Source organism: Dipodomys ordii, unplaced genomic scaffold (assembly GCF_000151885.1).
Source record: "Dipodomys ordii isolate 6190 unplaced genomic scaffold, Dord_2.0 Scaffold83, whole genome shotgun sequence".
Lineage (NCBI taxonomy): Eukaryota > Metazoa > Chordata > Mammalia > Rodentia > Heteromyidae > Dipodomys > Dipodomys ordii.
This window is the reverse complement of record NW_012267299.1, coordinates 1,920,782-1,937,571: the sequence shown is the minus strand read 5'-3', so window position 1 is coordinate 1,937,571 and position 16,790 is coordinate 1,920,782. Positions and strand designations below refer to the sequence as shown.

The 16,790-nt window shown below is 40.9% G+C and overlaps 2 protein-coding genes across 2 annotated transcripts in view; both read left to right on the top strand.

The window, feature by feature from the left end:
- Positions 1-4,880, top strand: part of Ankrd31 (ankyrin repeat domain 31) — a 106,032-nt gene extending 101,152 nt beyond the window's left edge. The window contains exon 21 of the mRNA XM_013025231.1: positions 4,587-4,880. Coding sequence (XP_012880685.1) covers positions 4,587-4,732 — 146 coding nt within the window. The 3' untranslated portion in view covers positions 4,733-4,880. The remainder of the gene's footprint in view (positions 1-4,586) is intronic.
- An 11,478-nt stretch (positions 4,881-16,358) lies between these two features.
- The window catches only part of Gcnt4 (glucosaminyl (N-acetyl) transferase 4, core 2), a 22,496-nt gene continuing 22,064 nt past the window's right edge, over positions 16,359-16,790 (top strand). The window contains exon 1 of the mRNA XM_013025252.1: positions 16,359-16,555. The gene's annotated coding sequence lies outside the window, so the exon portion shown is untranslated. The remainder of the gene's footprint in view (positions 16,556-16,790) is intronic.

Here is a 16,790-nt window from a genome sequence, read left to right as displayed (position 1 = left end):
TCAGACATATACTAGTTATTGCAAATAAGGGAAACCATGGGACCTATGTTTCTTTGGGCCTGTCTTACTTCACTTAATATAATTTTTTCCAAGTCTTTTGGAAAGCCAATTTTATGTACTTAAGTTCCTTGTTACCATAGTGCCAAGATATATATGTGGACATATATATATATATATATATATATACAAAACATATATTATGTATATTGTGAAGTCTTTTCCATAGCCAACAACTATAGCATATTAGTTATGTATTTCATGGAGACCTAACATCATTTATTTACTTGAAAACAGAACATGCTTTCCCAGGAAAAACAAAAACATGATTTTCCAGGTTTTAATGCAGTGATCTGTGACCTACTAATAATCTGTTGTTCATTTCAGTACTAGTAACTGTGTTTCCTTTCTCTGCAAAAGTATGTAACAGAGAATAAATTTTCACAGGTGCTTCTGTTTTATGTGGTTAAGAATAAAACCCCAAGGAAGATGGGTTCCTGATAAGAAAACAGGAGTGTTTATTTCAGCTCTTATTTGTAATTCTTGATTCTTTTTCATTATTTTAGTCCTTTTTTCACTTTGGCATTATGATTAATACTCCTTCAACCTAACTTATAAATTTGAGACTACAGATGTTGATAGAGGAGGAAAGAAAAAAACAAAACTAAGTATTTGTTGAGAGTTTGCCATGTCTCAGCCCTTTTGCTAGATTTCTTTATGTACATTAGGACTGTACAACTTAATGCATAAAAACCTGAACACTTTACATATAAAACCAAGTAGTCCAAACCCAATCCAGTTTAAGAAAGCTCCTATTAGATTTTAGTTTTCCCTCAAAAAATGAAAGCTTAAACAATTTTAAACTTATGAGTAGTTATAGTACAAATCTATTTCCTGATTATACTGTAGATGGCTTTTTTTTTTTTTGTCAGTCATGGGGCTTGAACTCTGGGCCTGGGCACTATTCCTCAGCTCTTCAGCTCTGTACCACTGTACCACTTGAGCCACAACGCCACTTCCAGTTTTCTGAGTGGTTTATTGGAGATGAAGTCTCACAGAGTTTCCTACCCAAGCTGGCTTTGAACCGCAGTTCTCAGATCTCAGCCTCCTGAGTAGCTAGGATTACAGGCATGATCATATCAGCGTAAATCTATATCAAATTGTCAGTCTGCTTTTAAATATCAAATATTGCCATGATCCATTACTATACTTACCTTGAGAATCTCTTTTATAAAAAAAAGTCATTGACTTTTATATCAAAATAATTGAATATTTTTTCAACATTAGTAAAAAGGATTTTTTTCTGATGTATGCTGGTACTGGAGCTTGAACTCAGGGACCATGTGCTATCTAAAGACCAGCTCTTTTCACTCAGTGTTAGTGCTCTACTACATGAGCCACAGCTCCACATCTGGCTTTTTGCTGGTTAGAGATAAGAATGTCAAGGATGACACTCTTGATGCTTGATCTGGCTTTGAATCCTCAGATCTCAACCTCCTGAGAAGCTAGGACTTCAGGTATGAGCCACTGGCATCCAGCTAAAAAGGATATATTTTTACCATTGAAATAATTGTTTAAAAAATCATTATGTTTTTAATGACAAGGGTATCTTTTTTTCTAAAGTAGCTTTTTGCTGATGCATAGATAGCTTTTAGGATGAGGGAAGGTCACCAAAAGACTAAGCCTTAATTTGGAATCTTAGAACTTTTAGCCTTATCCTTCAGTCTCCCAGGAGCTAACACTAGTGGCCAATGATTTACTCAAGCATACCTGGGTAATAAACCCTTCATAAAAACACTAAATAACAGGAGTTAGGGAACTTCTAGATTGGTGAATACATAGAGGTGTTGGGAGGGTGGTTTGCCTATAGAAGACATGGAAGTTCCTTGTTTTACAGGTCTCTTCTATTCTGTTATTCTAAGTTTTACCCATTATAACAAGCTGGTAGTAGCAAGTAAAGTATTTTGCTGAGTTTTGTGAGTCATTGTAGTAATTCTCCTTGGGAAGGTAGCTGTTGTGGACACTGTTGTAGTCAAGTAAGAAGTGTAGGTAACCCAATACCTGATACTGAGACCTGGTATCTGAGGTTTGGGCCACCTTGTGAGACTGAGCCTTATATTTATTGGGCCTAATGCTAACTCTTGGTAGTTAGGATTGAATTGAGTTACAGAACAGTGTATTAGTCAACTCACTGTTACTATAACCAATGTCCATAGCAATAAGTTATAAAGAGAAAAGATTTATTTTCACTCCAGTAAAAGTTCCCAATGAATTAAAGAATTAAAGTTCAGAGCAGAATTTTTTTTCATACAGCAATTAAACTCTTGACCTAATTAATGTCATCCTCTGATTATTATCAAATCAATGTAGACAAAAATCTCTAATAAGCACTTTACTACTCCTAGAAATTTAAAGGACATGGGCTACAAAAGATGTTCATGCTAAATAATAATCAGTAAGACACCAATAAAAATAGTGCAGTTTTAATCACCAGAGCAGGAAATTTTAAATGATAATATTCAATGTTGGCAAGGATGTGGAGTAGAGAACAAGTACTACTCTAGGTACCCACATACTTTAAAAAATTATTTTATTGTAAAGATGCTGTACAGAGGGGTTATAGTTACATGAGTAAGCTAATGAGTACATTTTTTGTCAGGCATTATTACCCCCTCCTTTGTTTTTCTCCTGCTGTCCCTTCCCTCTCCCACTTCCCCCACTCTTTCCCTGCCTCCAAAGTTGTAAAGTTCATTTCCATCATAATGTCTTGTGGGTCTCATTGTTGCAATGGGATATTCCCCTTCTGCCCCCCAAAATAGATAAATGTATATACAAGATTCAGGGTACCAAAATCAAATACAGTGAAGACGGGATATATCACAGGGGGAAGAACATACAAAAGAAACAAGAAAATCACATAGTAAAGTAAAAACAAAACAAAGAAAACCCTCTTGTCACAAATAAAATAAAAAAAGAAAACCCTCTTGTGTCCATATCTTAGGGTTCATTTCACTTTGCATCTTCTTATATGGTACATTGCTTTTGAGCTTTTCTACTCATCTGACAAGATTATCCTAATGTATACTAATTATTGCAAATAAAGGAAACCATGGGACCTATATTTCTTTGGGTCTGGCTTACTTCACTTAATATGATTTTATCCAAGTCTTCCTATTTCCTAACAAATGGCGCAGAGTTGTTCTTTCTGATGGAAGCATAGAATTCCATTGTATATATACCACATTTTCTTGATCCATATCTACTGAGGAACATTTGGGTTGGTTCCATAGCTTAGATATGGTGAATAATGCTGCAAAAAAACATAGTTGTGCTGGTAGCTTTAGTATGGCCATGTTTGTGATCATTTGGGTAAATGCACAGAAGAGGGATTGCTGGGTTATAGGGGAGCTCTATGTGGAGTCTTTGGAGGAGGAACCTCCATACTACTTTCCAAAGTGAACAAGTTTACACTCCCACAAACAATGCAGTAAGGTTCCCTTCTGTCCACATCCCCTCCAGCATCTGTTGTTACTAGATTTCTTGATTATAGCCATTCTAACTGGGGTGAGGTGGAATCACAATGTTGTTTTGAGTTGCATTTCTTTTATGGCTAAAGAGGTTGAGCATTTCTTCATGTGACTATTGGCCATTCTTATTTTCTCTTCAGTGAAGTCTCTCTTTTAAGTCTTTTAGCCCACTTATTAATAGGGTGGTTGTTTCTTTGAGGATTTTTTATTGGGGGATTTAATTTTTTTAGTTCTAAGTATAGTTTAGATATGAGACCCTTGTCTGTTATATGGCTAGTGAAGGTCTTCTCCCAATCCGTGGGCTTTCTGTTGATCTTGATAGCTATGTCCTTTGCTGTGATGAAGCTTTACTTGATGGTAGTATGAAAGCATGCCTTTGAAAGGGCATGCTGTACTTTAAAATGTGTGCATACCCTTCTACTTAGTCATTTTGCTTCTGAATAGCAATTCTGTAAAAGTATTTGCACACACTTACATAAAGAAATTATAGGAGTAATGATAGTGGATGTATTGAGTTTTCAAGTTGTAACTACAAGACATTATCTTGTGGAGAAAAAGTCTAATATAAATGATAATATTTTAAGTGATAAAACGAAGATTTTATTAAATAAATCTAAGTATTTGAAATATTCCACAAAAAATGTTCCCCATCCCTAAATTATATAGGATAACTTATAAGTAATAATGATAATAATACTAATAACAGCTTATATTTATGAGTATTTGCTATGTGCAGGGCAATTGGTAAACTATTACACATGCAAAATCTCATAGTCTTCACAACTGGAAATTGAGGTACCAAGTGGCTTGTTCAACTACTTTCAAAAGTTTTCATTTCCTACTGTTACTTTAGCCTGAAAACAGGCCTCTCTCTCTCAAAGTTAGTGCTGCTGCTTTATAGCTTTGTCATGGGTACAAAAAAATGGAAGAAGTAAAAACATATTGTGTTCAGAAAACATATTGTGTCCTCTCATATACATACAATTCTAAGATTTGTAAGAACTAACTTTAAGTCTTACTTTAAACAGGTAGTTTTTAATCTCTTTATAAATCTTTAAACAGGCACTTCCAGAGAGTCAGTACAAACCATCCCTCATTATCTACAAATAAAAGAAATACTTTCAATCAGCGATCAAGAATTTCTCCCGTGTCATGTGATGGCTCAGCATTGGAAGTTCTATATGGAGTGTGAGGAACTAACATTCTAAAGGCTTGTTTTCTTAATCATTAGGCTTTTGTTCATATGTTCATGTTCTTTTCTTACTTTGGTGGGTCTATGTTAGCATATAGTTTATGTGTTAATTATTGAAAATTTCTGTTTACTGTCATAAAAATATGATTTTTGACATTGAAATAAAGGCATTATGGATTAAACCATGTTGGCTGTCTTGCTTTCTTTTTACTAATACAGACTTTAAAATAACTTCTTGTCCAACAATCAGTTGGAAAAAAGCTACCTTGCTCTTGTTCTTCCCAGTAGGAAGCCTAAGAAATTCAAGATATTTGCAAAAGGTTTTACCTATTGTGAGTTCTGATGAAATCTTTAAACTTCTGACCCTTAGCCATAGATGGGACTGTCTAATAAGCCATAGATAAGAATGTCTAGTAAACCAATCTTCTATTTGATACATTTATTCTTACCTGTGCCTTTGTAGACTATGTGCAACACCAGTCCTAGCACATTCTTTTACAGAAGTTCATTCTCTTTAGTATATATGTGACACACTTCTGCCAATTTATTCTTAAGTATGTTGCTTTCCTGCTGCTGTAAGAGTAAGATCTAGGCCCAGCATTCAGGTTTCTTGCTGTCGTCCTAATATAATCATTTAACTTCATCTTGATGATCCTAACTTTTACACTTCTTTTTTTTTCCATCTTAGGAGCTGAAATGTCCCCCAAAATTTGTGTGTTCAATTTCCAGCCTTCCATACCTCTGACTATAACTGTATTTGAATATAGGGCCCTAGCAGAATTTATTAAGTTAAAACGAAGCCAGAAAGGTAGTTCCTGATCCAGCCAGTGTCCTTATAATAGGAAACTTGGACACAAGTACAGAGATGAATGGATACAGCAAAAAGGCAGCCACCTAACAAGGCAAGGGAGTGGCCGCAGAACAGAGTCAGCCATGACCTGAACTTTGACCTTAGACTTTATGCCCCCAGAATTAAGAGATACACTTGTTTGAAGTCACCAGTAGTTGTAATACCCAGTCTAGTTTTTGTTATCACGGCCCTAGAAAACTAATAACAATTCCAAACTCCTCCCTCCTTGTTTATGCTGTTTTTCCAGCTTTTAACATTCCTTTTCCTCTCTGCCTATGTTTTCATTATTCTTTGAGGCCATATATTGCTTATTCAAGCCATCCAATCCAGTCACCTAACATTAATTGCCTGCTATTATTAGCTTTCATGGTTTTTCTCCCATAAACATCTGGAAAGCTTGAAATTGTGTTCATGATGTTGTACTTTATAGTTTCTATAAAATATTGTGAACATTGATTCTTAAGCGATACTGGTCAGTTAGGACACTTTGAGGTAAAATAACAGAAAATCCTCATGAAAATGGATTAAGCAATAAGGGATCTTTATTTAAAAATCCAGAGGTAGGAACTAGTTAATGCTTCAACTAAATAATATCATTATTGTTTCTTTCTTCCAGCTTCCTTCATAATAAAGATGACTCTGCTATTACAGGTAAGTGCACATGTAGAAACACTTCTAGTAGAAGAAGATAGATATTTTTCTTCCAATGTACTTCTTGAAAAAAAAAACTTTCCTAAACACCCCTAACCCACAAGAAGCCAGAATTGAATCTCCTGCCATTTTTTAATCTGTCATTAGCCAGAGAAGTGATAGTACCTTGAAATGGCTTTGAGAAGGGTATATATATATATATATATATATATATATATATATATATATATATATATATATATATATATGTATATGTATATATATACACACATATATATATGGAATATAGGACTTGCTAGGCTAGTGTTCTACCACTTGAGCCACAAACCCAACCCTTTTGCTTTCAGTTTGTCTTCTGATAGCATCTCATACTTTTGCCATAGTTGGCCTCAGATCGTGATCATCCTACCTCTACCTCTTGAGTAGCTGGGATTACAGGCACATACTACCATTTCCAGCCAAAAGTTAGTATTTTTGAGCACTCAGTGTATTCCAGGCATTGTTGTAAGCACTTTGATGTGCTAACTCAAGTAATCCTAACCATGCCCTATGAGGTAGGAAATATTCTCATTTTATTGATGAGGAAACTAAAGTGTAGGATAAATAACTTGCTTCAAAGTCACATAGCTACCAAGTGGTAGAGTTGGAGATCAAATCTGGTGATTGGATTTTAAGTTTATCATAGGCACTATGTATTATTTTTCTCACCCAAAGATTGCTTGGCTCCAAATATATGGGAATGACTAGAAGAGTGTTGAAACATTCTGAGATGATGACACTGTGGCTCCTTCAGTTTACCTGTTCTAATGGGCTTAGTATGTTCATGGTATTGGGCGACCAGGGCCAGACAGGTATTCTTTAGTAAAGAAATGGGATTTAACTGTCCAACGGTTGAGTTCTAATACGAACATGTTGCTGTGTTTCTATTTACAGACTTCTGAAATTCAATTTGTAAGTGGAACTACCCCTTTATTTTTGCCAGTCCTGGGGCTTGAACTCAGCGCCTGGGCACGGTCCCTGAGCTTCTTTTGCTCAAAGATAGCATTCTACCACTTAAGCCACAGCACCACTTCTGGCTTTTTCTGCTTATGTGGTAATGAGGAATCACACCCAGGGCTTACTGCATGCTGGGCAAGCAGTCTACCACTAAGCCACATTTCCAGCGATATCCCATTGTTTTTACTGTATATATATACGTTTTATATATATATATATATATATATATATATATATATATATGCCCTTAGAGCCTGTATTTCAAAGGATTTGGATTCTGTTGAAGGCTAATAGCATTTAACCTCCACACCTGTTTCTCAGATTCTTCTCCCTCTCATCCCATATTTGTTCTGAGAAACATATCTTAAACATTTAAAAGACAAAGAATGTGGTTTCTTCTTAAACTATATTTTCTGTGTCTCTTAAAGGAGCAGAATTTGAGGCAATGCCAAATCAGTTTATCATGGACCTAATTTAATCCCAAGTATAGGATTCATAGCTAATCTCTAATTTCCTTGGACATATTTGCAAATTCATAATCTCTCATTTTAGCTACTTTGTAGGGTTCTAAGGCAGAATCAGTGGATACAAACATTTGAAGCTATAATGCTAGTGCTGCTTCTTAGAGAGGGAAACTCAGGTAACATTTGTTTTTAGCTGTTTACAAGCTGTCTTAAAGTTCCATGACGTATGACAGTTTGGCTGAGATATGAACTTGCTTGAGTCCTTCAACGTTGGAGGCAAGGAAGTGGTAAAAGCAAGCTGCCAAGCTGGTGGGTGAGCCTTGCCAGTTACCTAAGCATCGCCTTCTTATTTTCTGTTCATTATTGCCTACACTGTAACTGTCATGAAATAATGCAACAGAACAAACCAAAAACTGGATTTTTTTGGTGTAAAAATGGCCCCCAAATACTGAGGGAAATGAAAAGGTTCAAGAATATGTTGACTCTTAACCAGAGGTAGGGTTATGCTTAATTTACAAAAAAGAGACCACAGCCAAATTTAGAAGAGTCCAGCTCTGTGCTGCAAATAACTTTCTATGGGATAGTGTAGGCCCAGAAAACCCTAGCCTGTAGAACTATGGGCCTTCTTTTTCCTTAGAAGCCAAATGGTATGACGTGAGATTCTCTTTATGTACAGGGCAACCTCTCATAGCCCCCTGCTATAGGTTCTTCCACCCATCTCTCTACCCTTGCCAAGAAGGAACTCATGTTCCCCCACCACAGCTGTTTCTCTATAAAAGTTTCCTTTAGCATGCCATCAACTTAGGCCTTGGGTCCTTGGGTCTCAGCCACTAGTGAGTGCTGTCACTACCTCCTAGCTTTCTGCCTCATGTCACCTCACCCTACCTGGTCATTTTCCCACAGAATCCTCCTCCCCAGCTGTGTGGAATAGGCCTTACTCGCAGCCAGCTTGATGGTAAAGGCGAAAGATTTCAAGCACACCACAGCAAATAATGTAAAATGATTGTACAGGACCTCCACCACAGAATTTCTCCTTTGTCTCTTCCAGACCTGCCTTTGGTTAATGAAGCAGGATAAGAGAAGGGTGTGAGTGTAGGCAACAGGCCCAATCTGGGCCCACCCCAGTGATTCTAATTTCACTTGTCTGTATGTCAGCAGTTTTTAATCTTTCCAAATGATTCCATCTACTTTCACTTGACTTTTCTCGCCCACCCTCAATCACTAAATTAATTCCATGTTTCCTGAACTGCCTCACTAAATTGAGTTACTGGTACCTCCTTAAAATATAGATTCCTAAGCTCTTTTCCAGCCTTACTGAATCAAAATCCTCTAGAAAAAAAAATTGGGGCAAGTTCCTAGATGAATTTTCTAATGCAAATATGGGAAACAAGACATGAGTTCAAGTCTTTTTTCCCCTTTTACATATGTGCATATCTATGAGAATTGTTATGCTACTTTGATTCGTATATACAAGGTTTAATCAAATTAGGATAATTAGCATTTCCTCATAATTTGTGTTGGAAACCTTCCCGCCTTTTTATATTTTTTATAAAATATGTAATAAATTGTTACAAACTCTAGTTAACCAGCGGTGATATATAATACTAGAATTTATTCCTCCTATCTAATTGTATTGTGGTGATGCTTCCAATCTCTCTCGCATTCCTCCTTCCCCTTCCTAACTTCTAGTGGCCACTCTTCTACTCTCTACTTTGAAATCAATAATCCAAGTCATCAGTCTTGTTTTCAGTTGATTAATGTGTATTTTCTTCATTCGTTCATTTCAGAAATATTTAATGAGCACGTAATATGTACCAGCATTGTTTTCTGTGCTAGGAATACACCAGAGAATAAGACAATATTCATGTCCTCATGGAGCCAAAACTTTAATTTCAGATAGAGAAAAGTGTCTGTGAAAAGACAAAATTACAAAAAAAAAAAATAGTTTTGCAGGTTTTTTTGAGATGGGGGTCTTATTGCATAACCCATACTGGCCTCAAACTCAGTATCGTTTTGCATTTGACTCCCAAGTGTTGCAATAACAAATGTTCACCATTATTCCAACCTAGTTTTGAAGATCTCAGTTACCTTTTACTTGATATTCTAGAACCACGTAACGGTGTAGGTCAAAAATGGTTCAGTATGCTGCCACCTACCATATGTGCAAGTTACAGACAAAGGAAAGGAATGATGCAGAAAAGTGATGTACATACAACTGGATTGATCTCAGATTGACACTGTTTGAGCAAGGTTGAAGCAAAATGGTTGCCTGTGATGGACTGAAATTCATATAATACGATTGGCTGAGACTCAGTCAGCTATTTGTTACCAAGGCAAATTATACACTTAAAGACAAAGTTCATTACATTAAGACTCAGTTCACAGAGGCATATTCAAGCAAAATGACTTAATGTGCCCATCATGATAAAGGACAAAGGGTGTGGGAGAGGCCATTGTTTTAAAAGGAGTAAATGGGTAGGTGCTCATACCTGTCATCCTACCTACTCAGGAGGTTAAGATCTGAGGATCATGGTTTAAAGCCAGTCCAGGCAGAAAAGCTTGTAGATTCTCTAACCACCAAAAGGCCAGAAGTAGAGCTGTGTCTCAAGTGGTAGAGTGCCAGCTTTGAGCAAAAAAGCTAAGCAAGAGCATGAGGCTCTTGAATTCAAGCCCTAGTTCTGGCGCACACACACACTAATAATAATAATAATATAATAAAAACAAACAAAAGATGTTAAATAAGGGTGGCCAGGGAGAGCCCTTGATTTTGAGAAGTTGCATCTGAACAGAAAACAGTGATAATAAACTGCTTCCGAATTTTGTTGCAGCATGTAAGTCTTATTTTATATGTCTCATAACTTCTAAATTAGATGGGATTTTCTTAAGGTCAGGGACTGTCTTGTATATTTTTGTATTCTCCCATAGCAACCAGTGTAGCACTTTGCACAAGCAAGAGCTCAGTGACTCACACTAGAATAAAAACATTTTAATCTTAGATATAAAATCTTAAAGATCCTGCCAGCAGAGGACCCAGGAAGTTGCCTGCTTGTTAAGTAAAGGAAAATCCAGAGAAATACATGCAATAACTTTGTACTCACCCCAAGTCTAACCTTTCTCCTTTCCTGCTGGTCATACTTAGTTACAGGTTCTAATTAGAAAGTCTTGAAAATATGCAAAGATTAGTCATGGGCCTTGGTGAGATTAGCCACTGAGCTCTGAGTACCAATTTCTACTGGCATACCATCCTGACACAATGCCTTGTCTTTTGTACTCAATTTCCCTTTAACTTCTAACCAATATCAGCCCCTAATTTCTCTGGGTTTTTATCTGAGTCCTGCAGAAGGACACTGGATCCTATTAAGTCTGAAGGCCAAAGAGAAATTCTTCAGTACCCTGAAAATCTTCAGGAGATTTCTTCAAGAGAAACCACTTACGACATTTGGGTTCATCCTGGTTCGGTTTGGGACTCATCACTTTACAGAAGGCTTTTTACTTCTTGGAGTATTGCTCTTTTCTCCAGATGTTTTTCTTGGATCACACAGGAAAGAGTAACACAGTGTTGGAAAGTTGATCCAGGAGGCAACATCATTGGGTGAAGAAATTCCTGAATAGCCAGACTAACTATTTCTTACCAACTCTACAACTGCTATTTAACCTAGGAAAGTCATGTGACCTCTTTGAGCCTTAGGAAACTTACTATAAGATATATTACTTTTTCTGACGTTGTTTAGAAATATCATAAATATCTAATGAAATTACTGAGAGAGTACTTTTTAAAAATATATGTGTTGTAGTGCTGGGGAATCCACCAAGCCACACTGAAGAGTACTTTAAAGAATGTTAATTACATGGCATTATAGCAGACTGTTATTACAGTAAAAGAAATTAATCATGTTTATGTACATGGTATGGTAGACATTGGCATTCCCTCAACTTCTTATTTCTACAGGAAATTTCAGACATAAGACTACCAGGCACATCCTCCCGTTTACAGCTATGCTATTTTTTCTTTAGTTAAGATACATTTATAATATGAAGGAGTTTCACTGTGGTATTTCCATATATGCACACAGTGTACTTTAACCAAATTCACCCCTCCACCATATTCCTGGAGGAGCTGTGCTTTTAATAGGCCATCGTGTGGCTCTGGGAAGGTGGCTCAGTGGTAGAGCGCTTGCCTTGCATGCCTGAGGCCCTGGGTTCAATTCCTCAGCACCACATAAGCCAAAAGAAAAAAGCCAGAAGTGGCGCTGTGGCTCAAGTGGTAGAGCACTAGCCTTGAGCTGAAGAGCTGAGGGACAGTGCCCAGGCCCACAGTTCAGGCCCCACAGCTGGACCCCCCCCAAAAAAATTGGCCATCTTGTGATAGATAGATAGATAGATAGATAGATAGATAGATATAGTGAAATTATATATATCTTGAGATATATATCTTGTGTGTATCTTATATATACATCCCTTGTATATGTTTATATATATATATATATATATATTCCTTATTTGTGTGAGTATATATGTGTATGTGTGTGTACACACATATACTTTCTTAGCACTACTGTGGCTTAAACTCAGGACCTCAAACTTGCTCAGCTTATTTGCTCAGCTGGTGCTCTAGCACCTAAGTCATGCCTTCAGAACTGTTTGTCAATTGTGGGGCTTGAACTCTGGGCCTGGGCACTGTCCCTCAGCTCTTTAGCTCAAGGCGAGCCCTTTACGGCTAGAACCACAGCTCCACTTCCTGTTTTCTAGTGGTTTATTGGACACAGCTCCACTTCCAGTTTTCTAGTGGTTTATTGGATATAAGAGCCTCATGGACTTTCCTGCCCGAGCTGGCTTTGAACCATGATCCTCAGATCTCAGCCTCCTGAGTAGCTAGTATTACAGGCATGAGCCACCAGCACCTGGCAGCACTGCTTTTTGCAGGTTATTTTAGATGGAATCTCATGGACTTTTCGGCTCAGGCTGGCTTTGAACCATGATCCTTGGGATCTCAGACCTCCTGAATAGCTAGAATTATAGTCCTGATACACTGGCACCTGGCCTTCTATTTGCTTTTCCTAACATTTTCTTCAAAGATATATTTGGAACACCTTCACCTTAAAGTGAAGTCCTCTGGTGCTATCCCTAGTGATTGTCCCATGGACTAAATTCCTTGAGCACAGTTTAGTTTTGATCTATGGATTGTTATTTGGTCCCTTGTCTATTGAATTTTACTATCTGTGTTCTAAGTACAAAACCTACTACTGAGCCGGGTGCTAGTGGCTCACACCTGTAATCCTAGCTACTCAGAAGGCTGAGATCTGAGTATTGCAGTTCAAAACCAGCCCCGGCAGGAAAGTCCGTGAGACCGTGAGACTCTTATCTCCAATAAACCACTAGAAAATCAGAAGTGGCACTGTGGCTCAAGTGGTAGAGCACTTGCCTTGAGCTGAAGAGTGCAGGGACAGCGCCCAGGCCCAGAGTTCAAGCCCCATGACCAACCAAAAAAAAAAAACCCTACTCCTGGAGCTAAGAATTTCTTTGAGGGCAAGAGCTATAATTTACACCTCTTTGCACCCTCATCTCAAGCAATATATTTTCTGATTTTGGGGAATGGTACTTTAGGTTAGAAACCCCCCCCCCAAAAATATATGTGTACTTGGAACCTGTAAATGTGATCTTATTTGGAAAATGAATCTTTGCAAATATAGTTAAGATGAGATCACACTGGAGGGAGTGGCGCTGTAGCTCAAGCGGTAGAGCACTCACCTTGAGCTAAGAGCTGAGGGACAGCGCCCAGGCCCAGAGTTCAGGTCCCACGACCGACAAAAAAAAAAAGAAAGAAAGAAAGAGATCCCGACAAAAAAAAAAAGAAAGAAAGAAAGAGATCACACTGGATTAGAGAGGGCCCAGAATCCAAAGGCTGGTATCTGTCCTTAACAAAGAGAAATTCAGAAATAGGAAGAAAGACAGGAAAGAATACTGTGTGACAGTGAAAGCTGAATTAGTGTGTTGTTGCTGAAAAGCAGCCCTAAGGAAGAAGCTGAGGATTCTTCCCTACAGCCTTCAGAGCAATCACAGGCCTGCCAATAAATACATTTCCACCATGTTAAGTCTCCCAGTGTGTGGTAATTTGCTATGACAGCACTAGAAGGCTAAAACAGAAATTCGGACTACTGTATGCTTAATGTGCAGAGGCCCTTCTGGGCGGCATCATCCCCCACCATCCGATCTTGGGCAATCCACTTTCAGAAGACCTGAGGAGCTGGTTGCAACAATGATTTGAGAGGATGAGGGGAGTATTTGAAAGCAACAAATGACGAAGAAAGGAAAAGGGGCTGGGTCTGACCTGAATATCAAACATTCCCAAACTAAGTTTATTAGGTTGAAGGTGTTTCTAAGGTCCTAACATGGCAGTGCTTTGCTTTAGGACAAAATGAGTGATGTGAGTGTTGGAGACAGGAGAACCAGTGAGTCAATGGGTATTCACTTTATGGTATGAAATACTGAAAATAGTAACTGACCTGAGAGAGAGACAGAAAGACAGAGAGACAGAAATACAAAGAGACAGACAGGGTATGTGTATGCATTTCCTAAAATACCTTGCTTGAGATAACTAGGAACTTCCAAGGCTGAGACTGACGATGGCTGATGTCGTTTTGAATTTGTATCCTAGAGGTCTGGGTTTCCTCTGTGTCTAACAGCATGCATACCCAGCAGACCTACCCTGTCCAGTTCTGGCTGCCACTTGCGGGCAAGTTATTTATCCCAACTTACTTCCCCCCATTTGATTTGTAAAATAAGAATAAATATAGATGATAATGATTGGATCATTTAATGGTTTAGAAACAGCACACAGGATGGAAAATAGAAGTCTTCTTTTTCTTCTCCCCTGACTCCTCCTTCCTTTCTTTCTCCCCCATTACTTCCCCTCTCCCCTCTCTTCCTTTCCTTCCTTTTTGTCATCTGGTACAGATGAGGGAGACCTGGAAGTGTAAAATATGTACTGTGTTGACTCCTCCCGAAAACAGAGGCTCCACTGGGAAGGAGACAGCCCACTAGGGTGAGTTTGGAACAAGATCCTAAAAAGGCAGGAGGAGGGGGCACCAGGCACCCTTGGCTCACACCTGTAATCCTAGCTACTCAGGAGGCTGAGATCTGAGGATTGTGGCCAGTCCTAGAAGGAAAAAGTAAAGCTGTAGCTCAAGTGGTAGAGTGCTAGCCTTGAGCAAAAAAAATGCTCAGGAACAGCACCAGGCCCTGAATTCAAGCCCCCTGAATGAGAAAGAGGGGGTGGGGAAGTGAGAGGGCAGGAGAGGAAATGAGAGGAGATGGGAGGGGAGAGGACAGGAGAGGAAAAAAAGAGGGAAGGAGAGAAGAAAGGGAAGGGGAGAGGAAAAAGGGGAGGAGAGAGGAGAACCAAAGGAGAGGAGGAAAGAGGAGAGGGGAGGGGGGGTGGAGAGGAGAGGAGAACAAGAGAACCAGGCCCCAGGAGGTTGAGATCTGAGGACAGTAGCTCAAAACCAGCCCTGGTAGGAAACTCTGAGACTCTCCAATTAATCACCAAAGAAGCCAGAAGTGAAACTGAATCAAGCAGTCGAATACTAACCCTGAGCAAAAAAACCCTCAGGGACAGCACCCATGCCCAGTGAAAGTAAAGGAAGGGAGGGAGGGAGGGAGTAATTGAAGGCAAGTAATGGAAAGAAGGGAGGGAAAGAACAAAAGCTGGTCATTTGTTTCTGAGTAAGTAATATGGACCTGAAAATAGATTCTGATCACAGGAGTTACTGAGAGTAAAGGATAGGGGTCCCATGCTAGGCTTCCTCTTTGAAAATCATTAGGTTCTGAGTTCTAGGCCCTACCCTGCTCCCCGCCAACCCAGACATACCGCAGGCACCCGGTCAATATCAAAGGATGGAAGAAGTGAGGAGAAAACGAATGGGGATGGTGTGGCCGGGTGCCCCTCCCTGCCTGCGGGACAGGCCTTGGGAGGCCGCGGGAGACTCCGTAGCTCTTGTGCTTTTCAAAGTTGCTACATCCACGTGGGCACGTGGGCTGGGAAGGCCGTCCTCCTCCCCGCTCTGATCAGATACTGCTCAGTTGAGTAAGTGGGTCGGACCGGCCGACCTGAGTGGGGCCGGAGACCGCACCCACAGGCCCGCCACCCTCTGGGGGGTGAAGAGGAAGCCTATCCCTGGCATTCAGGCACTGATGGGAAGGCAACTTGGTGTCCTATTTACTGGGCAAAGGCTCCACCTTTCCACGCCGCCGCTAGTACTCGGCCGGGCTGCGTAGGACACCCCGGGTCTTCCCCAGGAGAGCCGCGCGCCTACCGACGCCACGCGGCTGGCGATTGCAGCCGGGCCGAGCCTCGCGGAGCCGGGCGCTGCGGGACAGCCCAAAGTCGCGGATGTGAGTCTGCCTGGTCACCGCGCTCGGGGGCGACTTAGGACAAGTCTCTTAGCTGTCCCCACCTCGGATTGTGGTCAGTGTGTGCTGCGGGTGGGAACCGAACTTGGCTGCGGCTCGGACAGGGGCACCGAGCCGAGCGCCGGACCCGGCGATCGCCCGCTGGAGCGAGCCGCGGGACTCGGGTCTCCAGCTCGGCGCGGCGCAGGGACCCCGGAGCGCAGGGCCGGCAGCGCCCTCGGCGGGAGCGCGGCGGCGCCCCTCCTTTCCCCCCCCGCACGTCACGGGGGCCCTCGGCGCTCCCCACCCCGGGGCCAAAGGACAGCGACTCCCAGGCAGGGCGCGTTAGCCGAGGCGGCGACGGAGGAAGACGCAGACGCGAGTGGGTCATCGCCCAGGGGCCGGGAACCCGGAGCGCAGCCCGCGGCCCCCCCTGGGTGGCCTCCGCGGACGCGGGGATCCCGCGCTTGGGGCTTTCCCGCTCCCTTTCGTAAGTCCACTTGGCCATCAGGGAACGCCGGCGTGTCCCCGCCACCCCGACCCGACCCCGTCCTCCTCGCGACTTTCACTTTCCCCGGGGAAAACTCGGGCACCAAGTCCCCGGGCGGTAGGCGTAGGGACCCCAAGGCACCGCAGGGCGTTACGGCTGGACCGAGCACCGTCTTGGCTCGGCGTCCAGAGCCAGCGAGTCCCACGGAGGCGATCAAGGCACGGGGGGAGGGGGG